This window comes from Camelus bactrianus, chromosome 32 (assembly GCF_048773025.1).
Source record: "Camelus bactrianus isolate YW-2024 breed Bactrian camel chromosome 32, ASM4877302v1, whole genome shotgun sequence".
Classification (NCBI taxonomy): domain Eukaryota; kingdom Metazoa; phylum Chordata; class Mammalia; order Artiodactyla; family Camelidae; genus Camelus; species Camelus bactrianus.
This window is the reverse complement of record NC_133570.1, coordinates 6348251-6373066: the sequence shown is the minus strand read 5'-3', so window position 1 is coordinate 6373066 and position 24816 is coordinate 6348251. Positions and strand designations below refer to the sequence as shown.

The window sequence follows — 24816 nt, the reverse complement described above, 5'->3', positions numbered from 1 at the left end:
AGCATAGAACTAAGGACTCAGTAAATGAACAATTTCCTTTCTTCTTCCTTATAAAGGCATTTGCTTATGAGCCCAGGATCTCTCTCATTAAAAAAGGGGGGTTACCACTATGGTGATCCTCTCCTCTCCCCCAATTCAGCGAGCGGCCACAGGGCGGAGCAGGCTCCTTTCCCTGACCACCTCCTCCAAGGCCCTTCCTCTCAGAGGGCCCCCTGCCGGCAGGGCCACCCTGAGGAGCTGGGTTAAAACAGCTCGGAGGCACTGACCTTCTTAAAAGAACAAACTTGATTCCTGGCTCCCAGTAAGAAGTGTATCCCCTACTGTCCGCCACGTGCACATCTTTCTTTTACGGACGACATCGAAGCTTTTCCCCTTGACCTGAGTGGGAGCAGGAGCAGCCAGGTGATGGCTTTGGAGCCATGGTGGTTTCAGACTGCAGTTGCAGCTCTGACCTTCACCTCGGCCTTCACCTGAGAGAGCAGACCTGGAAATGTAGAAGCTGGAGGTGAGCGCTCCCCTAGAAAAGAACTTCCTGATTGAGTTCCCAGAATGCGCTGCTTGATTCCCTGACACCGAGGCTGTTACCTGGCAGGTGTAGGCAAGCAGCACCCTGGTGGGAGAACAGAATCCTCCCTTTTCCAGTTTTGTCCTCTTCTCCGTTGTGTTGTGATCTGGCTGGAATGGTAGAGATTAAAAACAAACAAACAAAAAAAGCACACACTTTCCAATAGCTTTCCTGTGCCTGGCCAGAGTCCAGGCTTCCGAGAATTTCAATTTAATCTGTTGTGGGGACAAAGGATCATTATAAACTAATTAGCACTTCATTGCTGCTTCTGGTGTTTTAATAAGTGCAGTGCTTCGCTAATGGGAAGAAATGTAAAAACCCTAAACAAGGAAACAAACAAAATTCCCCACCAGATCGACCGATGGCGAGTTGCAGGGTGAAGTAAAGATGATAAATCCACTCATGTTCATGTTATTTTAATCAGCGAACTATCACTGCAGCATCTCCAGCCTCCCCCGGGAGTCCCTTCCCTTCATCTCTTCCCCCAGAGTGCCCCATCTTGACTAGCAGGCCACCCTTTTTCTCTCTTTGTCTGGCAACTGTTAAAAAATTCCCCGTGACTTTTTTATGCTCACCCTCACTCTCGCCTGTAATCCTGCTGCCTTGCTCAGACAAGAGCAGAAAGACCTGGGTTCCAACCCCACCTCCCCTACTACTTGCTGTACGACCTGTGGTGAGTCCCTCCACTTCCCTGCATCTCAGTTTCTCCATCTGTTAAATGGGGATATTATCACCGTGTTCAGAGCTGTCTTGAGGGTAGTGATTTCTACCATTGCTGTCCCTCCTCCACTCCCTCCTCTCCTCCCCTAGGGAGTGTTTACTGAGCACTCGCTCTGTGCTGGTTACGGTGCTCCCTGCTTCTCGGACTTTAGTTCCTTTCCCAGAAGTAGTGTATATGTTTCTGGGCACACAGTAGGTTTTCAATAAATGTGCTTCCTTCTTGTGATCTCTCTCTCTCTCTCACTCTCTTTTTTTGCTGCAGGTTAGAACCAAACTTAGGCAGAAAGGGGAAGTTATGAGCCAGTCCCCGGGGTCTCAGGTCACCGCACTGTGGGAACGGCAGGGACAGCCCACACTCAGTGTTCGTGCTCTGCTCACCTCTGCTGTCGCCATTATCCCTGCAGAGCTGGATTTTGTCACTCAGAGGGAACATGACCACTGACGGTCCCCAGGTTTCACACCACAGAGAGAGAGAGTCCCTTCCCCCAGCTCTGGTGGGACAACTGCAGTCCTGTCCCTCTGGCTGTCTCGGCTCAACTGACAGTGGCCAGGAAGCAGGGGACGGCGTGTGGTCCTGACCACCAGAGGGCTGTTCCCAGAGACTCCAGAGCTCTGTGAGCCTGTCGCCTGGTGCGTTCCTGGGGGTGACAAGCTCCTCCATGCTCCACTTCTGGCCTTTACCCAGACCTGCCCCAGACCCACATGGCTGACGGCGGCCTCACTGCCCACAGCGCCTGTTGGGATTGGGCTTGGGTGTGGCCTGGGGGCCGCAGAGAGGGAGCCCTCTCAGCCGGGCACCTGCCTCGATGGCTACTACCAGAGCCAAGAGCTGGGTGAAGACTGGGCCCTGCTGGAGGCGGGCCTCAGGCCCATGGGAGAGTACACCACGGACCTCATGCCACCTGCGCAGGTGGGGCTGGCACAGGGCCGAGGGCTGTTCTGTGGCCGACTCTTGTGTGAGAGGGGCAGGTGCCCAGCAGCGCCCAATTCCTGTTCAGGACCAGGTAATAACAGTCCCCGGCCAGGCCCTGGGCTGCGCTCTTCCCATGTGTTGTCTGCTTTACCCTCCCAGCCATCCTGCGAGGTCGGGACCGTCGGTATCCCCGCTGTACAGATCTGGAGACCATCTGTGACCCGCCCAAGCAGTGGAGTGAGGTGCTAGGGCTGGAGTTCACATCCGGCCTTTCTGATTCAACCCCACACCCCAACAAAGATGCATCACAGGAGAAAAACAAAGACTTCACATCAAATCCTTTATGTCCGTTCACTTACTTAATTTTCACAGCAACCCCATGAGGCAGACCCTGTAATTATTCCTATTTTACAGATGAGGAGACTGAGGTCCAGAGAGGGTAAGTCACACTTGCCCATGATCACCCCGGTTGTAAGTGGCAGAGCCATGACACACGCGTGTCCTTTTGATTCCAGAATCTATACACTTAGCCGCTTCCCCCCTGTGGTCTACACCAAAGTGTGTTTTAATTACCCCACAAAGAGGCTAATGGCCTGATTAGCAGAAATGCAGTTAGTGGATTATTAAAATGACTTCACATTATTAGCATTTTGCATGAGGCAAAGTCAGTCTCATACAAAAAAGTAGGTTTTCTTACCATCTAAAAGGCCTATTTTTGGAAAAATCTGACCCTGTGTTAGAGAGCAGAGGGTTATTTTTGTCTGACTGGCATGGGTCCCTCGTGGCCTCCCTAGTTTTTATGGAAGCAATTAGTGTTGGCCGTCCACCTGTGCCATTTCCTGTTCTTTTGGCCCCGGTCATAGCAGGTCTAGAGTTACGGTAAGGCTGCCCAGCTGGGGAGGACAGGGGTTCAGCACACAGGAGGCCTCCCTCCCTGCGCCCTCCCACAGGAGAGAAGCGTTCCCCAGAGTCTGCGGACAGATTGCCACGCACCTGCCCTGTGCATCCGAGAGAGTACCACCATCATTAATGCGGGCGCCCTGTACCCCCAGGTTCCACACTTGAAATTGAATGTTCCATTTTCAGCTTCATTTTGGAGGGAATTTGCTTGACAAGTTTACCGAGACCCTAACCGTATCTGCGCTGTGACACCCTTCAGAGGTCCGCCGCCCCCCTGCTGCGGCGCGTTCTCGCCTGAGCGCTTTCTAATACTGACTTTTCTGTTACTGTTCCAGTGCCCTGGAGGCAGTGGTTTCTCTTGGGGGTGAAGACCTGACTCCGTTCTATGGTCTGGTGTCTGGTGGCAGGGAAGGAAAATTCTACAGGGTAATTGTCCCCGGAGGAAACACGTTCTGGTAACGTCTCGTTAAGTTTGTAAAACAAATGTGCCCCGGGTGAAACCTTCCTGCTTTTTTTCCAAAGCTCTTTTCCCCCACTGGGCTCAAAATGTATTTTCTAGAAAATGTCCTTGACGTCTTAATGGATGCTTCAGACTTAAGCCAAAAACGCGTGTTGAGTTTCCATTTTATTTCCACGTAGGAGCTGGAAGACTATTTTTACTACTCTCAGCTCCGTAGTCAAGGTATTGATACAATGGAGACCAGAAAGGTGTCAGAACACATTTGCCTGTCTGAGCTTCCTTTTGTCATGAGAGCAATCGGCTTTTACCCATCGGAAGAGAAGGTAGGTAGACCGAAAACAGGAACAGCAGTGGGATGTGTTATTTATAAAAACGACCCCTAGGAGCAGTCATAGGTCAAAGTGAAAATTTCACATTATTCTTACATAAATGAATCAGAAAGGAGGTTCTGGGCATAGCAGATACACTCCCTAGAAACACGCTGTAGTTGTCAAGATATTCCTTTAAGACGGATTCCTTACCAGAGTTTGATGTCGGTGAGAGCACGGGTTTTGAAATCAGGCGGCCCCTTGCTGGGTGAGGACCAGCCTCGATGGGTTCAAGGAGGTGATGCCCGCAAAGCCCTTGGCACAGCGCCGGGCGCCTGGGACACACTCAGGAATCGCTCGCCATTATGATTATTTCCCTGTGCGGGTGCTGTTCACGTGGCCTGTGTGAGGGGGCTGCCTCCGCGGGGTGGGGGCTCGCCTCCGGCTGTGGTGCTCACGACCTCACAGAACACCCCCAGCTGCAAGGGGCTCCCGGGCAAATGTTCCTCATGGAAACTGTGGCTTAAAATGCCACTGACTGGGTTTTCTTTCCGACTTGGAGTGCTAACATGTTCCCTCTGTAGAAAGTTTGGAAAAGATACACAAGGGGAATGAAGAAAATAATTACTTTTAATCCCACTACACATACGTAACAGTTATTGTATCATCCTGTGTATATATAAAATTAAAAACACATATTGGTACCATGTTGAATATATATTTTTATCCTATATTTTCACTTGATATTATATGATATGCATTTCCCATTTCATTAACAATTCTCTGAAAACATGATTTATAAAGGATGTATCTTAATTTCATAGCTTTGTCTGCTTTAGAAAATAAATCTGTAAAGGAGAAAACAGAAGGTACTCAGAAATAATCAAACATTTTGTTGGACTTCCTTCTATTGTTTTATATATGGATATAGATTATATATATTTGTATTTTAAACAAAGAATGGTCCTTATATGGTGTATATAGGTGTATATTGGTACTTAGCTCAACACTGTACAGAGTGCCTACATGTGCATGTATAGCAGCATTTTCATAACTGTTGTTTTGTGAGCATATGGTGGAAATTCCTTGGTAATATGCTTTTTCCCCCCAGCTTTATTAAGATATAATTGACATATTCACCATTTTCTTTATCCGTTCCCATCAACAGTGCCCAAGAATTCCCTTTTCTCTGCATCCTCTCCAGCACTTGTTTTCTCTCTCTCTCTCTCTTTTTTTTTTTTTTGGTGATAAAAGCCGTTCTGACAGGTGTGAGGTGACACCCCATTGTGGTTTTGATTTGCATTTATCTCCCTTTTGGTTAGTGATGCTGAGCACATTTTTCGTGTACTTGTTGGTCATTTGTATATATTTTCTTTAGAAGAATGTTTATTCGGGTCTTTGGCCTGTTCTTAAAATGGGTGATTTGTTTTTTTGCCATTGGTTGTGGGTTCCTTATGTAGTTTGAACATTAACCCCTTATCAGCTGTGTTTTCTCCCATTCTGGAACAAATGAGAGCACATGTGTTTCTTAGATTGTCTGTATTCTGAGGAGCAGGTAATTAGGTTTCTTCATTGATTTCCGCTTGGAGGAGATACCGGGAATTGAACCTGGGACCTCTTGCGTGCTGAGCATGTGCTCTACCAAATGTGCTGTACCACTCCCCCAGTTTTCTCCCATTCTGTAGCTTGCTTTTTCTTTTGTTGATTGTTTCTTTGGCCCTGCAGAAGCTTTTTTAGTTTGATATAGACAATATGCTTTTTAAAGGCTGTGCACTTAATTGAACCACTCCCCCGCGGATGGACGCATATGCTGTCTGAGGTGTTTTGGCTGTCAGAGACATGGCAGTGATGAGCATCTCTGCGAATGGTTTTTGCACACTTCTCTGATTATTTTTCCTGGATCAGAGTCCTAGAAATAGAATTACTGGGTCGGAGAATATGAACTTAAAGGCTATGTTGCCAAACAGTTTTCCAAAAATGTAGCATTTTACAGCTCGCCATTAAGCATACGTAACTCCTGAAACCCAGCTAAGACTTGGTGTTCTCATTAGGCATCTGAGCACATTTAGTGATGTGAGCTGTGGTCCCAGTCATTTCTCTCAGTTTCAGCGGCCTACCCAGAATCACCTTTTTTGGGTACTCGAAGTACGACTGGAAGGTGAGTGTTATTCTCCAAATCACATCTGGAGAAGTGAGCTCTCAGAGCCCATATGTAAGCGCAGGCTGAGTCTTGAATGAGAGCCTTAAAAACACCAGGGATTCTCTTAAGCTCCTCAAAAGGCCTTTCAGCCAACGTGCATTTTGTAAAAGTACACGGCCAGAAATGGAAACAACTACCAAGAAAGTTTGTGCAACCCACGTAACAGTGTTCCGTAGAGCTGTGTTTCCAAAGCGTGTTCCTTAGAACATTGTTTCCTGAACTGGCAACCTGGAGCATTTACTAAGAAAATCAGATTCCTGGACCCCGTCCCAGATCTAGCCAATCAGGATCTCCGAGTCTGGGGCCTGGGAGTCTGCATGTGTCCCTTTTGCCCCTCACCTGGTAATCCTGCCGGGGGAGGGCCCTCCTCCACAACGCTGCACAGATCGCTGTTGATGTCTGAGGGTCATGTTCATGGGCCATCCGTCTCACGTTTCCTGTAAGCTCTCAGGAGCCTCTCTGCTGGCTGCAGATCCAAGCTATCGTGCTAAGGAGGCAGCGCCAGGTCACAGCTGGGAGCACAGGCTCCCAGGTCAGGTGGCTCTGGGTTTGAGTCCTGACTGTAACTACTTGCCAGCCGTGAGACTCGGTCAAGTTCTGAACCTCTGCAAGTGTCAGTTTCCTCCTGTGTAAAATGGGGATGACACTAGTACCCACCTCCTGGAATTATTGTGAAGATGAAATGAGTTTCTGTTTAGTACAGGATGTGGCACCTGTTAAATGTTTGAAAAGCACCATCCGATATTACTGTCTCCATCACCATATCCTTGATTTTGAACGTGTGATTATGAAAGGCCTTTAGATGAACGGTTCTCTGACCCCGTGGATCTTTGTTTACAATACCTTCTCTGGTTTTTTTTTTCCTTCAATTTTAACTTTCTTCGTTGGGGGAGATAACTAGGTTTACTTACTTATTTATTTAATGGAGGAACTGGGGATTGAACCCAGGACCTTGTGCACGCTAAGCACACGCTCTGCTACTGAGCTATACCTACGCCTGTACAATAAAATTAGTTTTTTATTTTCTTGATTCATCTGGCAAAGATACTTTATGTAAATGGCCAAAAATCGTCAAATTGACGTCGGCCCCCTCATTCAGGATTCTTGATTTTTAGACCCTGGGCTCGTGTGACTGCGTCCTCTGCTGGGTCGGTAAGGGAATTCTGGGTGTTTAGCCTTTGTGACTGTCACCCACCTGCCAAACGACACACTGAAGCAGGAGGGTGGCCCAGGGTGACAAGGGCTTTTCTGCTTCCTAGAGAAGTAGGGGAGCATGGTCACTGAGAGCTCAGCCCGTTATCCTGGCATTGGCAAAAAATTAACTACGTACCAAAATCGTGCTTGATAAGTAAAAAGCAGCCAGAAAAACAGCCTGCAATATGTGTTATAAAGTGACGTTGAATACTGTTCAGCCATATGAAGCTAAAAAGAAATTAAAATGGTTATTGCAAGGTTTTCCCTGGCTCTCGTGTGCATGTCCCCCACCCACAACTCCCTTGCCAGAAAGGGGAGTGACAGTGCTCCGCTCAGTGTCTTCAGAAATCCCTTGGACTCCAGGGGTTTTAATCCACTTAAGAAATACGTTTACTCTTTGGAGATGTTTTCTGAAGGCCCCCGACCCAGATGTGGCCACATCCGTGCGCAAACATTGTTCGTTGATGAGTCGGTTTATATCTGAAGCTCCACGGGGAGAAGTTTTTGATCTCTTGTTTTCACCAGATTTATAGCGATTTTAATAAAAATGTTTTCAGGGCTTTGAAACTTTTAAACCTGGGCTTTGTCGTGATTAATGAAACATTTCCTATTAAGATGCAGCTGTTCCCCCTCCCCCAAGGCGTTGCCTAAAGAAGTATGCCCAGCTTGCAGAGTGTGTTAACACTCGGTTACATAAAAGACTTAGAGATTCAAACCAGCCCTCCCCGCACCCCCACCGGCTATACATTATTTATATTTTTCTTACGTCATTTTAACTGCCTTGGGGATTTGAATCTAGTCAGTGTGGTAAATTGAAGCCAAATTATACAAGAATATAACCCTCCCCAAAGAGTTCCTAACCACTCCCACCCTTTGTGGAGCGCTGTACTCTGGCAGACCACAGCTAACGTGGTGGGGTGGGCTGCTTTTATAAATATTCATTTTTTTAAAAGAAAGATCTGCAGTGTTTATAATGTTATAGAAGGAACCGAAACTTAAGTGTCACGGTTTCTGTAACTGATTTCACATGAGATAGTTTTATCTTCCATCTTTATAAATCTGTTTTTTCCTCTGGGACTTTGAAAATTTAAAAAAAAAATTTTTATTGAAGTACAGTCAATTATAGTGTGTCACTCTCTGGTGTACAGCACAATGTCCCAGTCCTGCATATACACACATACATTCGTTTTCATATTTTTTTCCATTAAAGATTGTTACAAGATATTGAACATAGTTCCCCGTGCTATACAAAAGAAACTTTTTAAAGAATCTGTTTTTATATATAGTGGCTAACGTTTGTAAATCTCAAACTCCCAAATTCATCCCCTCCCACTGCCTTTCCCTGGTAACCGTAAGATTGTTCACTATGCCTGTGAGTCTGTTTCTGTTTTGCAGATGGGACTTTGGAAAGTCATGTTGGGGCAGGGCTCATGCATCACACGTGTTCCCTGGCCACTTGTGGCTACGTTGCTGTTTAGCCTGCAGAGCGTTATAGGATCTTGATAGGTTTTTGCAGTGAACTAACAGCAGTCAGTGCGACCATTGAATTCTATAAATTAAGGGCAGTCCTGGCGGAGAGGTGTGTGCCCAGCCAGAGTCACACAGCGCACGCTCAGCAAATCTTAGTTGAATGAGTGATTGAATGGATAAATGAATGATGCTCGCTGGTCACGTCTGACTGCAAAGACGATGAGGAAGATAGAATCCCTGACACTACTATTTGATTTCAGAGTAATTAATGGCCCTAAGTATTTGGTATATTTGGCAGCTTTAGAGAGGAGATAAACAGTCACTTAACTTTTTAAATGTGCATATCTTCGGAACCAGCAAATCTGCTTTTAGGAGTGTATCCTACAAGTGTACGGTGAGGCACGGTGACTGCAGTATAGTTTATAATAGTGAAAAATTAAAACACCCTGGACATCCACTGATAGGAGATGGGATAAATAAAGTAAGGCAGGCCACCTGCCCTTGGTAGTTACTAAGCAGAGAAACCGACCTATGTTTCTTGACTCAAAAAGAATGTTCTGGTTTTGCTGTTAGAAAGGACAAAAGGCAAGTTACAAAACAGTGTGTAAAGCATGATCTCACTTCATTAATAATAATAATATATGAGATACATATACACAGGGTGTAAACCTAGCAAAACTGAAGAATTGTTCCAGACCCTTAATGGTGCGGACTTCTGAGGCGTGGGGTTTGGGAGGACCTTCACTCTCTGCTTTCTGCACATCAGCCCGTGTCAGCTGGGGCCTCTGGGACCAGCTGGAACCCAGCCCTACTCCCGGCCAATCGAAGTTTGGGGGCTGCCCTGGGGGTTCCCACGTGGGCGCCTACAGCTCTGTCCTTTCCAGACCTGACCCCCCAACTCCTTCCTTTGTTTCCACAAAGTCAGGAAGCCTGTTCACAGCAGACAACTTTCTTAAAAATTTGTGAATCACCAGAAAGAGTCATAAGTAACCACATTTCACAGTAGCTTCCCTAAAACTGATTATCAGGCCTCCTTCCCAGTCCTGATGCCACCCCCACGGGGGCGTCCCTGCTGCCCTTCACCCCACGCAGCACTCCCCTACCCCGACCCAAGGAGCGCCAGTCCTCTCCTGTGCTAGCCTGGCCGGCGCAGCTCTCGGCTTCTATGTCCGGGTCTGCAAGGTAAGCCCCTGTCGAGGGTCAAGACATGAAAAGCTTCCCATTTAGTTGCTGCCACCCTCCTTGGAAGACAGCTGTGGTTGTAAATTGCCAGGGAGAGGGGAAGCTCATACGTACATTTCTGTAGCATTTAATTGTTCTTTTTTTGGCGGGGGAGATAATTAGATTTATTTAGTTATTATTTTTAGTGGAGGTACCGGGGATTGAACCCAGGACCTTGTGCATACTAAGCACACACTCTACCACTGAGCTGTACCCTCCTCCCCCTGTATTAAATTGTTCTTAACTACAAGCAGTAGCTTGTATTGCTTTTGTATTCAGAACAAAACCCAGAAAGATAAATGAACAAATCCTCCCAAAGTCTGTGCGCTAATCTTTGTGGCTGAACCGTGGTCCCAGCTGGGACGGAGGGAGCGTGGCCACGTGGTGCCGCCTCCCCGACACGAGGAGGAGAAACAGTGGTCCTGGGCACAAGTTCTGCTCCGATAAAGACGCCGTGGGAATTTGGAAGTCTGCACTTTGAAGAGAGGTCCTCAGTCTGCTGGGTTTGCTCTGAAACATAAACACCAGGAGGTCCTTCCATCCTGAAGGTAAGAGAAGCGGCCCACTGTTGCAGGGAGGCCTTCCTGGTCCACCGAGGGCCCAGCCCTGGGCCCCTACGCAGCACCTCCCTGCAGAGAGATCAGGGCAAGCCCAAATGATTTCTGTTTGTTACGCTTACAGCATTGAAAGAAAGGAATCCGAAAATGCTGCGTGGCCAGTGGAAAAGAACACGGCTGATACCAGCGTAGTACCACCACCCACGGCAGCGGCTGCCGGCTCTTCTCGCTTGCACTCTCCCTGCCGACTTCTCTGTCCTTCAGTTCTCATGACAAGGAGGTGCTTTTAGCATCTCCATTTTACAGACGGGGAAAGTGAGGCTTTGGGGGTGAGGACGCTTGCACAGGCAGTCACTCAGCCACTTGGGGCAGGGCCGGGGTCTGCACCCCAGCCGGCTGTCCCCAGACCCCCTGTCCTGTTAGGAAATGCACACCTTAGTGCAAGCAAGGAAGGAATCCTGAGTCGGGACACTGAACACTGGTAGCTGCTGAGGGATGGGGGAGAATGGGGTGTTTTACTCCTCTTTCCAGCTCCAGTGTTTGAATGCTTTATAACGAGCCTGTGTAGATCTTCGCTGGTTTTATGATCACAAAAGAATAGATCATAGTCGTGGTGGGAAATCCGTTCTTTAAAATACCGATGTCATTTGCTTTGTCACTTGCCTTTGCCATGACTCCACCTCCACATTGTTTTTCTTCCTTTTATACAATCTTATTGAGATATATCACATACCATACAATTCACCCATTTAAAGTGTACGACCCAGCGGCTTCAGTGTGTGCACAGAGTTGTGCAGCCATCACCACTGTCTGACCCTAGAACATGTTCATCACCCTGAAGAGAAACCCCAGACCCCTTAGCAGTCCCTTCCCATCCCCACTCCCTTCAGCCCCAGGCAACCACTGCTCAGCTTGCTGTCTCTATGGACTGGCCTCTTCCGGACAATTGGAACAAATAGGATCATGCGATATGTGATCTTGTGTGTCTGGCTTTCACTGTTCTCAAAGCGCATCCGTGTTGTAGCATGATCAGTGCTTCATTCCTTTCTAGAGATGAGTAATTGTCTGTTCAGTCATATGGATGCCACATTTTATTTTTCCATTCATCAACTGTTGAACATTTGAGTTGTTTCCACAGTTTGGCTGTTGTGAATAATACTGCTGTGAATATCTGTGTTTTTGTGTGGAGGCGTGTGTGTGTGTGTGTGTGTGTGTGTGTGTGTGTGTGTGTGTGTATTTTGGGGGTGGGGTGTATATAACCAGGAGTAGAATTGCTGTGTCAACTGGTAACTCCATGTTTAACAGTTTGAGGAGCTTCCGGGCTATTTTCCATTCATACTGTTTCTTGAGTTGAACCAGGACCCGGCTGATGCTTCTGGGTGCAGCCACAAGTCAGGCTCCGGCTTTCCGAGAGCTGCGGGCACTTACCTGACAAACCCTGGATTGTGGGTTTGGGATGAGGTGAAGGATTTGTCATTCAGATTTTAAAACCTTTAAAAACATTCACTCAGGGCAGGGAAGACTCACTGGGGGTGCTTGAGGCCGGGCTCTGTGAGGGGCTGGGGGAAGGTCCCCTCGAAGGAAGCGCCGGCTGAGTGTTGTGTTGCGGTGGTGTCGTCACCACAGAGGCCCGGCACTAAGGGCTGGCCTTCTCCCGTGACAGCGTCCGGTGGGCAGGACCCAGCCGTGGTGTGTCTGGCTCCCGGAGACAGAGACAGCTGTTGTCCAGATGCAGTTCCTGGAGGAGGCGGGGGCAGCTGGGAGTCACGGGACGGTGCCTGGAGAGCAGAGGTGTCTCAGATGTGACAGGCAGTGAGGCGGCCCAGCCCCAAAGCCTGCCGCCCAGCCCCTCCGTCCCCGGTCCTGGTCAGGGCCGGGAGAGGCCACAGGGCCAGGGTGCGAGGTGGGGACGACACTGGGCCAAAGATTGTCTCCTGGTTTGTTGAGGGTGGTCTAGAGAGCACTGTGCATTGGGAGGTGGATTTAAGGAGGAGGGAGAGCCCACCCAGCCCATGAGTCTATGAAGCTGTCACAAAAGAAGCTGACCCGCACCAGGAGCCTGTTTATAAAAACGAGGAATGGCCCCAGTTCAAATGTATCATGTTCCTCTCTGTTCAACAGGGAGGTTATAAAACTTGATTATAAAACATAATTTCAAGGCCATCAGTGGCTTCCGGAGGCTGACAGCAGGGTCACAGGCCCAGAGGCCTGTGGGGTGAACAGCAGAGGCAGGAGGGAGACGTCGTGGGCCAGGCGCCTCCAGGCCTCCGAGAACAGGCCACCCTCCTGTCACGGGGCCTGGGCAGCAGTACCCACGGAGGCCCAGGGGCCGTCTGTCTAAATGTTCAGAAGTTACAAATCAAGCGACAAGCTGTTGAGTAGACCCCTGGCCTTGACAGTTCTACCTTTAACACGATCTGATCCAGACGGGGGTCCTGGAGCTCCTCTGAGCTCTGCACTTGGCCGGCCAGCATGGGGGGAGCCAGGCTGGCCGGCCACTACCCACTGGTCTTCCCGACCCCGGCTCCATCCTTGCCCACACTTCAGGCCTGGGTGGGCACACCCGGGGCACAGGTTGCTCTTAGGAAGACAACTTCAGGAAGAGACCCCCGCAGGCCCTAGGGCTGGGCTTGGGTATTTGCGGAAGGGGATCCTGGGGTTCAGGGTTCCCAGAGTGTGGCCCAGAGTAGAGGGGCCATGGAATCTGTGTGGGCAACTCCCCGTGGTGCCACAGACCCCTCTGAGGATAGGGTGGCTGGAGGGGCCCCTCTAAAGTCCTTGGCCAGGGCAGGGGCCCTCTCTTGCCTGGATGTCATGTTGTCACTGCCAGAGATCATCTCTCTCTAGAAACAGTTTCTTCTCAGTGCTACCCAGCTCTTACTATCTGGAAATGCAGGCTGACCATGACCAAATGCCTCTGATTTTTCAAGAGAAGTCTGAAATCCAGATTTCTCTATGAAATCTCCCAATACTTAAAGCACCATATGAACTAAACGAGCACTCTTGTGGATTTAGCTCTGGGACCACCGGTCTTCATCCTCAGCCCTGCAGATAGCAAGCCCTTGATGCCTTGACCAAACCCTGACCCTCCAGCCCTCCTTGTCACGACTTCTCTGCCCAGACGGAAGGTGTGGCAGGCAGAGTAATGGTCCTAATCCCTGCCTCCCATGAACATGTTACCTTGCACGGCAAATGGGATTTTGCCGGCATGATTAAATTAAGGGTCTCACGATTAGGAGATTATCCCAGATTACCCAGCAGATCCAATGTCATCATGAGAGCGGGAGGAGGGCTGGAGTCAGAAGAGGTCAGAGTGAGTGATGAGAATGCTGACTTTGAGGATGGAATGGGGCCATGAGCCAGGGAATGCAGGCAGTCCCTAGACGCTGGAAAAGGAAAGGAAGCCGAATCTCCACTAGACAGAAGGAATGAAGCCCTACCAACACCTTGATTTTGACCCTTAAAACCCGTTTCAGATTTGTGACTTTGAGAACTGTGAGATCAATGTGTGTGTGTGCTTTAAGCCGCTAGGCGTGTAGTGACTTGTAGTGTTGGCAGAGATGAAGGTGCTTTGGGAGAGTTTCGCAGGCACCCCGCCCTGGTGCCCCCCCCCACTCCTCCTGCCTGCATCCTCCGGGGCCCCCCTCTTCCATGAAGCCTCCCCAAGCCCACCCATCGGAAAGCTCCTGCAGCCCTGGGTGTCAGTTTCCTGCATTTTGACGCAAAATCTTTAAGAGCCATGATATCCAACTATGTTAAAATCACATAGGGCAACTTTAAAAATACTGATACCTGGGCCCACCCACCCCACCCCTCCTCCCCCAGTCAGTGGAGCCTAGGGGTAGAACCTGGGCCTGGATGGTTTATAAAAGCCCCCAGGTGTTTCTCATGGGCCCTGAGGGTGGAGCCTTCCTGGTTGTGTGTGTGTGTGTGTGTGTGTGTGTGTGTGTGTGTGTGTGTGTGTGTGTGTGACACTCCTAGAATGCAGGCCTGTTCTAGTAATAATTAAGTGACTTGCATTTCATTGGGCCAGCACTAAACCCAATGCTCAGTAACTTCTGGTAAATTGAACTAAATTAACTGGGGCAGTAAGTGGTTATTCTAAATAAGCCTTTTGTGAGTTTAGAACTTCTTCTCTGGCCTCATTGTGCCCACAGTGTTTGTTTCTTTCTTTCCTTCCCCTTCCTTCCTTCCTTCCTTCCATCCTTCCTTCCCCTTCCTTCCTTCCTTCCTTCCTTCCTTCCTTCCTTCCTTCCTTCCTTCCTTCCTTCCTTCCTTCCTTCCTTCCTTCCTTCCTTCTTTTCAATAAACATTTCTCTGGGCCTTTACAATGTGCCAGGGTCTGAACAAAGCTGCTGTGGAAATGAGAGATGAAAGCTACTGCTACAGCTTAATGGAGGAGACAGATGGGGGCCCAAAGAATTAGCACACGCACCACAGCTGCCACCCATCATTACTCTCTAATGAAAATCACAAGCCTGGTGCTGATTCTTTTTGGCACAAGCATCACCTCCATGAACCGCTGTGGTTCTCGAAGCTGTGGCCCCCAGCCCGGCAGCACCGGCCTCACCTGGGGATTTGTAAGAAAAGCAGATTCTCGGCCCCCATCCCACACTCATGGGATCAGAAACTCTGGAGGTGGGACCCGTAGTCTGTGTTTGATGCCTGATAAAGTGTGAGAAGCCCTGCCTTAAAGCCGCGCTTCTCAACCTTGGCCACACATTCACATCTCCTGGGGAGCTTTTCAAAACTGTGACTGCTCATACTCCACCCCAGACCAATTAAATCAGGCTCTCTGGGAATGGAGCCTGAGCCTCAGAATGTTTAAAGCTCCCTGGGTGAATCAAACGAGCCCCTGCCTTAGTGGATGACAGGCCAGCACGAGAATGCCAATAAAGGCTGGCTTCAGTGTGCTGCGGGCCGGCAGCGGGGCCCAGGGAAGGCTCTCAGAGGTCTGTGCCGGCTCCCTGGTTCCTCTCCCTGAGCGGAGCAGAGCGCACCTTGTTTAGGCACAAAGCAGAAGCTGCCTTTTCAACTAACACTTGCAAAGTAGGCTCGGGAAAGAAATGTCAGTGATGCCGAAGCTGCCAGCTCCGTGCTTGTTAAGCAGTGATTCCTGATCAGTCCTTTAGGAAAAGAATGAGGTGAGTCACCTACAGAGTGGTTTGCACTGAGAATGTTCACTGAAATCCCCGGAACGTGCTAGGTATGAGTAACTCCAGGCACTTTTGGATTCCTTCTTGTCGTCTTTGGGTTAGTCTTCTATTTCTGAATTGAGTTTAAATCGTATGCTGCGTTTATAAAGTACACATATCATTTACATGATAACCTACGTATTTATCAATTGTAATTTATGTAATTTATAATTACATTTATTGTCATTAGCAAGGGCGTGGAAAGTATCATCATCAGAACAGTGACTGACTATTGAGTGCGGACTGTGTGTTAGGCATTGTGTGAGCACTTTAAATACAGTGTCATAGTAACTTCACGACAGCCCACTGCAAAAGGTTTACCGTGTTACCCCCTTTTTCGAGATGAGGAAACTGAGAATAAGGAATGTTAAGTCACTCACCCAAGATCTATAGAAAATGGCAGAGCCAGGGTTTAAACCTCGGTCTGAACAGCATCATCTGTCATCTGATCATAGTTTTAGCCCCAGTCTCCACTGGCTCGTGGTAAGAGGAAGCACAGGCATATACTAATACTATTAAAGTCAAATAGTGCAATATGTAAATAATACGCCACAGGTTAGTTTTATTTATACATAATAAATTACACGTAACTTAACATTCCATTGTATATAATATAAGCTCAATAAATGCTATACGTGAAAATGTTGCCAAATAAAGCTACTTACGTAGTATCAATTATGTTTCTTTTGTATCCATAACCAATGATATGTCTAAAGACATTCCTGGAGTGTTGCACTGAGAATATATGGCTTCTCTGAAAATAAGGGGTGATTACTTAGACACAGTGTTAAAGGGAAAAAGCAGGATACAAAAATTAGATACAAAAAAGATATATATATATATATATATATGTATATATATATATATATACACACACACATATACACCAGTTTTGCAAAAATAGACTCATATATTTTATATGCATGGGTGAAAGGAAAGATGGTATCCCATATCTTTCAGAGAAATTACCATCAGACGGTTGGACTGCAGGAGGTTTGTGTTTTCTTCTTGACACTTGGGGCAAGACCGAGTAGACACTAGGATTCCCCAGATAGGCTGATATTTTGCATTGTTTCAAACTGGTGCTCTATGAGTTTTTGTTCTACATTTATTTAGTAGACAGGGAGAAATTGGTTATCTATTGATATATATTCCCTTCCTGAGTCATTCCTACAGACCAAAGTAGAGTTTATGTTCTGGAAAAAAAAAAAACCAAAAAGCTATTTCTCACTTTTCTGTGGCTCTTATTCTCTCCCTCTCTCCCTCTCTCTCTCTCTCTCTCTATATATATATATATATATATATATTTAAAACCCCACAATTTGGGGGGAGACATAGTAGTTTTAAATGTAGACATTAAAATAAGTTACTCATTTTTAGCCGCTTGTCAGGCATGATTCCTGAATTTCAGCTGACTAAAATGTGCATGGTACAAAAATACTGCAGGGAAGGCTGATAGGAGAAAGGGATGGTTTTGTTAGTTCTTATGTCCTATTTCTCTCCTCTGTGTGTTTTGCCCCGCACATCAGGAGCCTCGTGTGGAGACCTGCATTAACTGTCACCACATTTTAATTTGAATCCACAGACATGTCACCCACCACTCTTTGCTCATTCTAGAAAATTCAGAATATACACAAAGAATGACTTTCCAAATCAGAAAGCAGTCCTCATAGAATGAAGTGGGAAGTGTTCCCTTTTCTTCTGTGTTTTGGGAGAATTTGTGGAGAATGGGTGTTCTTTAAATACTTGGTAGAATTCACCACTGAACCCATTTGGTCCTAGGCTTTTCTTTGTGGAAGTTGAAAAATTACTAATTCAATCACATTTCTTGTTAGAGGTCTATTCAGATTTTCTATTTCTTCTTGAGTCAGTTTTGGTCATTGGTATCTTTCCAGGAATTTGTCCATTTCACCTAAGTTGTCTGATTTGTTGGCATACAGTTGCTCATACTCCTTTTTATTTCTGTGAGGTTGGTACTGGTGTCCTTTCATTCCTGATTTTAGTAATTTGAGTCTTTTCTCTTTTTTTCTTGGTTAGTCTTCCTAAGATTTGTCAATTGTGTTGATCTTTTCAATGAATAATAGCTCTTTAGGCGTTCACTTAAAAAGTTATACCATATAAGTTACTTGTATGTTGCATATAATCTTTTGTATGTATAAAACATGTAGGATAAAAATGGAAAAGAAAGAAAGGAAAAAAGAATCATGGTGCAGTTAATTGCCTTAAGAAACTTACTGAGGCCATAGGTCCTATATTTGAGTTTCATGCTGAATTATTTGCTTACTCATATAAACTGATTTCTAAATTCTTTAGGATTCTTTTAAATGAAACTAATACCTGCTTCACACAGCAAGGATGCAGTGGATACACTGTGAGACACTTAGGTGAAAAATGGTACAATGAAACAGGATTCATGCCTGGTGCTTCTAGTATTGACCAGTTGGACAGTGTATCAGGGCTGCTGTGAAAAATACCACAAACCGGGTGGCTTAAAACAACAGAAATTTAATTCTCTCATGGAAGTCTGAAATCACGGTGCATCAGGGCGGTGCTCTCTGTGAATCCTGCCTTGCCTCTTCTTGCTTCTGGGCTTACCAGCAGCCCTTGGCGTTCCTTGGCTTAAGCTGTATCAGTCCCGTCTCTGCGTTAGTCATCGGTGGTTACCTTCTCCCTGAGTGTCTCTCTCCTCTTTTCACAAGGACACCGGTCGTGCTGGATCAAAGGCCCACCCTCCTGCAGTATGACCTCATCTTCACTGATTCCATCTGCCATGACCCTGTTGTTATTTATAAGGTCGCATTCTGAGGGCCTGGGGGTTAGGACTTCAACATGTCTCTCTCGGGGGATATAATCAACCCGTAACAGACATGTTCGAACCTAGCTGTGAACATTCGTCTGTTCCTCTCTGATTCTTAGAAGTCTATCAGAGTGTCTTTTCTACTTATCATAGTCTTTTTTTTTTTCTCTTAATCTCTTCCCTAGATTGAAGATATGTTTAACGAAATCAGATTTAGTGAGTACGTGGACACTGGGAAGCTAATCGACAAAATCAACTTACCGGATTTCTTCAAAGTTTACCTCAATCACAGGCCACCCTTTGGTAACACCATGAGTGGCATTCAGCAGAGCTTTGACATTCTTGGTTTTACCAATTCAAAAGGAAAGAAAGCTATTCGAAGAGAGGATTTCCTGAAACTGCTTCTAACCAAAGGTAAGTGTATAGATAGGCATGTCTCGTAATACCCCTGGGCCGTCCCCACTGGAGAGAACGGAGTTGGGGAGACAGATCCCCTGGCATCTCTGAGTTGTCAGGGCTTCAGCCGTGTGGGTGCCACTTACTGACCACGTGGCTGGCAAACATGGAGAAGGATGCCCGGCCTGGGAACCAGAAGGATGCAGTTTACGTTCCAACTTCTTGAAACTCTGCGAGGTTCAGTGCCCTCACTCGTAAAGCGGGAATAAAAGTGTCGGCCGTCAGTCTCACAGGGCTGTTATGAGATTGGGCTGCGTTTGTGGAATTTTTCATTTTTACCTACTGTTTTCCTCATCGTTTTATGTGAGGAAGTCACGTAACCTTTTTCTCTGGATGATCATGTCATCTCAGCCAAATCTGTGCTTCTAAAGTGAGGAGGTTTGAAACGAGGCCAAGCACAGTCTTTATCAGAAAGTTATCTTATTTCTCTGTACGTGCCCTGGACACCATTCCCCGGGCTGGGTACCATTTTTAACAGCATCTGAGGAGGCATATGGGACAGTAACACAGGACTCTGTAGATTGTTTTTGTGCCTCAAGAAAGGGAAAGAGTGGAATCCTTCTCTAGAAGACCTCAGAGTGATGACCCTAAGCTCTGGCATTGCTCTCAGTTGCACAAGCTGAACCGCCTCCTTTCCCCTTTCCGACGCCCAGGGGAGCACATGACGGAAGAGGAGATGTCTGACTGCTTTGCCACTCTGTTTGGATTGAATCCAGAGGGGTGGAAATCCGAGCCCGCGGCCTCCTCCGTCAAAGGTAGGGCAGTGGGCTCTGGGCACGGAGCCGGGGCTCGTGCATTTGTTGTAGACTTAAGTGCATTTATTTCTCCTGACTGGTGCGAGCCGCTCTCCTTAATACCGTGCACACAACAAAGCGAGTCTGTTGGGAACCCAGCATGAATAAATTATGAAAAGACCAGGGAGTGGCGGTCACGTCTAAGAGATGAAAGCTTTCGTTCCCGTGCTCTGTCCGTCCTCTGTGTCTCCTGGCCTTGTTTTTCCCTTTATTCCCCTGACCCAGTCCTCATCTTTCCAGCTTGGGTAGGCGAATATTGGCCGCTAGTAGAAGATACATTTCGGAAGCTTTTGCAGAAGAGGTATCATCAGGAGAGCCTGGGATGAGGAGATGGCAGTGACTTGGGAGGCGAGCACAAGCCCAAATTCAAGCTGCCTGGACATTAACTTTTTAAAGATCCTCCTCCCCTCCTTTCCTGCCTGAGGATTTCCCATCCCCTTCTTTTAGTCCACTGGAGAGAGGAAAATGCACCCAGAGTTAGGGTTGTGAATTGAAGCCTGGGAGGAGCCAATCCGAACAGCTCTCCTGGGCCAGCTTGTGCTGGAAAGTGTCCTCGGACAAGCCCTGGACGCTGCCCCGGTGACCCCGTGGTGGCCAGAGCTGCCACCGTTACTGAGCCCAGAGTCGGGAGCAAAGATTCCTCACCAAGCTTCCTCCTTCTCCCTCTCCTTTCTTTGTCCGTTTCCAATTTCAAATGAAACAGGTTTCCTAACTCAGACAATTCTAGACTCCAGTATCTAACCGGTCATTTCCCACCTGCTAGCTCCTCTTCTCCATTCCTTGTGTATTTGGAATCTCAGACTATAACTTTCCCGATTGTTTTATGTGGGTATAAGTAAATTGTTTTATACGTATAAATATAAATAAACACACACACACAGTGTTCCTAGGTGTCTCAAAACAGTAAAATCAAATACGCCGTGTAGTTGAAGCTTTCCAATGAAGTGTGCAGGGATTTGGGTAACAGCGCTCCAAACCCAACCCATAAAGGAGGGGTTTTAACCGATTCCCACCCAACGGTGTTCAAGGAATCAGAGCCAAACCCCAGCCCAGAGTCCCTCTCACTTCTGCTGAGCATCATTTCCTCGTGTTTTTGGAAAATGCTTCTGAGGTAGAAAGCTAATCATTGTGTAAGCATTTGTTTTCTTTTCTTGTTTGGCTAGGTTCAGAAATTTGCTTTGAAGAAGAACTTCCAGACGAAATCACTGCAGAAATATTCACAACTGAAATTCTTGGCTTAACCATTTCCCAAGATTTCAGACAAGAGCCTACGGTCAGTGAAGCTAGGAGGAGTGTCTGAAGCACAAAAGACTTTGTGTGTGTGTGTGTGTGTTTCCAAGAGGCACTGCTTTTCCCACATTTCCCTATCCCCACTCTAATCTTCAGAGAGTTTAGACATTAAAAGCAAATTTCTGTTAAGCAATGGAATTCACCAAGTTAGACATTCCGTTGTTTCTGAAATAGAAAAGTGGGCAGAGGCAAGAAAAACACTGGCAGCTGGATCGGCTTGGTGGCTGGAGACCCTGGCCGCCTTCTCATGCCTAATGCAAGGCAGTGCTGCCTGGAGGGGGTTTGGACAGGACGCTGAGGTGACATGGTCCCCAGGGGGCAGAGGGGACCTCCTGCTGTCCTCCTCATGGCATGTGTGGCCTTATTCCCGCCCCCTTGAGTGGCACCTGGACCCTTTGCCTAACGTGGCCTGATACAGAGCTTCCCCACAGCTGGGAGGTTGGGGCGGGGGCGTTGAGTGCTCTGCGCTCCTGAAAGCCCCAGCTTGTGGCTTCTTATCAGCAAAACACCCAAGCAGTTGTGTGCAGCCGTTACGAAGAGCATCACTGGCCATGCTTAACCCCGGGGGCAACTGCCAGAGAGGATGCAAAAAAGCGCCCCCGGCGCCCTGTGTGCGCTGCACCTGGACCAGAAACCACAGGGCTGGCCTCTCCGGTGCACAACGCGCCAGGCCTGAGCACCTGCCCCTCCCACACGCACACGCACCGCACAAACCACGGCTGCCTCAGATTCTGCTGGGCTTCAACACCACAGTAGGTAGAAATGGGCCAGTTCCGGCTCTGGGGGTGTTTAGGGGGCGTGATTAAGTTTTCAGTGATGTTGCGACCTTGTAAACAGAGCATCATCGTCTTGTAAACAGATGAAAGTTATGGTCTGATTTTACGAGTTTTGACATCTGTTATGAGGTCTCATTCTGATGAATGTGGCAAAGGTTATTCTCCACGCACACTCAGTCCAACATGCCCGCCCACCTGAACCAGCTCTTCCCGAGAAATCAGCATTTGAGAGAAATGTTTCTGATCCCTGGAAAGGTCCTCCCTCCTTGGGAGCTGAGGTCCATGTGAGGAGCAGAACAGCCCCAGGCACAGAGCCCCCATGCACGGCGTCCTCTGTGAGTCAGGAGCAGCCCAGGGCGCAGAACGGAGCCGCCCGCCCTGGCCAGGCGGTGTCACCGCGGCCGCGGGACGGATGGTGGGGGAGTTTCCGCAGGCCCCCGCTCATCAGGTTGTGTTGCCAGGGCTTTGCAACCTGGTTTACATTTTGTTCTTTTTTAAAAACACGAAAAGAAGAACAAGCTTTATGAATCAACTTTGCAGCTGCTAAGGGCTTAGGAGATGCGATTACCAAGCCAGTTAGAAAGTTCCTGGGGACCTTTTAGGGAAGAGAAAATTCTCAAATGACTTGTTCTCTTCAAAAAGTAACTCGGAATTGGATGCAGTCTGGACACCAACCAGGGGCTTCTCTCATTAAGTCCGGCTCTCTCTATTTGATTCTTATCGACATTTTTTGGAGTAATTGTCTGGAGCAGAACCTGCCAGTGACCAGTTGGCCCCGCTGCGGCTGGGCCATTGCACAGGAGCCACTGTTGGGCCCAGGCTGAGCTGCTCCCTCTGCTGAGCCGGCTTCCTGCGGCCCTCTAAGTCAGTATGGGGAAGGGGAGGCCCTGGTTATGGCCGTTCATCCAGGAAGGCCCAAAATAGCAAGGGACAACAGGATCTGTGTCAACAGCATCCCCGGCCTGCTCCCAGCCCAGCCTGGCCAGGGGGCCCTTCTCACCCTGCCTGCAGATGCTCCTCCTGTTGGGGTGTCTCTCGGCTTCTCTGACCAGGGCGGAGAGCGGCCCCTGTGCACCTGTCAGCCCCAGGAGGGCATCCTCACCTCCCGCCCGGGGCAGGTGCGCCTGCTGGCCACACAAGTGGTGGAGAGGAAGGGCCCCAGCGCCCCGGTCCAGGGGAGGAGGCGGAGGACGGCCTTCCTGCCAAGTGAGCAGAGAGCTCAGACTCTCCCAGCGGTGTGGGTGGCGGAGCAGCAACACCAGACAAGGAGGAAGGAGGGACGGAAGGCAGTACCCGTTGGGCTTGTACATCAAGATGCAGGGACACAACACTGACCACCAAAAAGCACAGAGTGATGTTCTTTTGGAAAAAGAATGTATTTCATGTGGAGGCTCTGGCTACCGACCTCTGCATCCTGGCCTGTTGCTTCTAGAATTCAGGAGCACGAGAAATAGCAGTGGTCATCCAGGAGCCACCAAGAGCCCCCCCCCCAACCCCCACTCTCTCCTCCAGACCCCCAAGCCCCTCCTGCCTGAGGTGAGCATCTTGTTTGCACAGCAGGGCCTTGGAAGCCCATGGGCTGGGCTGGACTGGGATCAGGATTCTGCCGCTGCACTGAGTGGCTCCCTGTGTGCCCTTGGGTGTGGCTAATCTCTTAAACCTCAGTTTCCTCCTGGAACAGCTCCTGGGGTGGTGACGAGGATTAAAAGAGACAGTGCAAATAAAGCGTTCCTGGCATAAGGTAGCGCTCAAAATAGGACAGCAGCTATTCCTACTGCAGGCAGGAACTGTGCCTGAGGCTCGGGAAGACGTCTGATGAAATTGAACCTCTCCCAACTCCAGGGTTTTCGCGTCAGTTAACACTTGCTCAATTGGGGTCTCGGCTGGACTTGATAAAGGGCCCTGAATAAATATTTGTGGGATGATTGAATGAATGAACTTGAAGCTTCAGTGCTCTTTTAATAGCTGACTTTGCTTTTGAATCAAAGTGAATCCGGTCCTCATGGACCGTCTACAGCAGGGTCAGCAGACTCTCTGGAAAGGGCCAGAGAAGAAACAGTGGAGCCCCGTGGGCTGAGTGGGCTGTAGGGATGCCCCACCCCGGCCCTGGGAGCGCAAATGCACATGCACACTCTGGTCCAGGAGAGAACGAACGTGGCCCCATTTCCAATCAAACTTTATTTATGGATACTGAAATTAATTTGGATTTCACAACAATTTCCATATATCATGAGATGATCTTCTGATTTTTTTTCCCAACCATTTAAAAACATGAAAGCCATTCTTAACTTGCGGGCTGCACAGAGACGGCAGCCCGGATGCATCCTACCCACTGCAGGTTGCTCCACCTCTTCGGCCAGGATGACCCTTTCCAACAGAGTTTTACAAATGCAAGGAAAGTGTACAAACCACGTGACTAGTACTCTTCAAAAATGCCTGGGTCATGACAAAGGAGAGAAGACTGAGGAACCATCGCTAGTTGGAGGAGACTCGGGGGACGCGATGACCAAATGCGAATGAAGCCAGATCCTGGGTTCCTGGAACAGAAAGAGGACATTAAGATGCACCAGTGACACCCAGAGGAAGTGACTTCACTGACGTCACTGCACCACAGTCAATTTCTTGTATCTTGTTTACGTGAACGTGTACACGAGGGAAGCAGGTCTGTGGGAACTCTGCGTCCTAACTTTGCAGTTCTTCCGCAAACCTGAAATACTTCACCATTAAACCTTTATTGAAAAATGAAACCTGTACCTCTTTTCTGTCTCAGTCACCCCTGGATTGTTCCACAATCTGCCCCGTGCCTCTCAGCTCTTGAGCAAAGTCTCCTGCAGCTGGTCAGAGCCGCTGCTCCTGGGTGACCCCCCGGGCCATCTGTTGGCTGCAAAACCACCCCTCTGCCTTGCTGCCCGGCAAAAGGGTGCAACAAATGCAGGCAGAAGGGTCTTTTTTTCAAAAAAATCTGTGTCCTCAAGCCAAGGCTGCCTCAGCCTGACTGTG

The 24816-nt window shown here is 48.3% G+C and overlaps 1 protein-coding gene across 3 annotated transcripts in view; it reads left to right on the top strand.

Moving 5' to 3' along the window:
* The window catches only part of CFAP251 (cilia and flagella associated protein 251), a 65594-nt gene extending 41038 nt beyond the window's left edge, over window positions 1-24556 (top strand). The window contains exons 18-23 of one of the 3 annotated variants that reach the window (XM_074356343.1): window positions 3434-3524; window positions 3738-3881; window positions 18686-18914; window positions 19610-19711; window positions 20914-21023; window positions 24155-24556. In XM_074356343.1, the coding sequence (XP_074212444.1) occupies window positions 3434-3524; window positions 3738-3881; window positions 18686-18914; window positions 19610-19711; window positions 20914-21023; window positions 24155-24181 (703 nt within the window). In that variant the 3' untranslated portion in view covers window positions 24182-24556. Of the gene's footprint in view, window positions 1-3433; window positions 3554-3737; window positions 3882-18685; window positions 18915-19609; window positions 19712-20913; window positions 21024-24154 lie in introns of those variants that run through there. The other 2 variants (XM_074356344.1, XR_012503656.1) reach the window with 2 other exon arrangements.
* The last annotated feature ends 260 nt before the right edge of the window (window positions 24557-24816 follow it).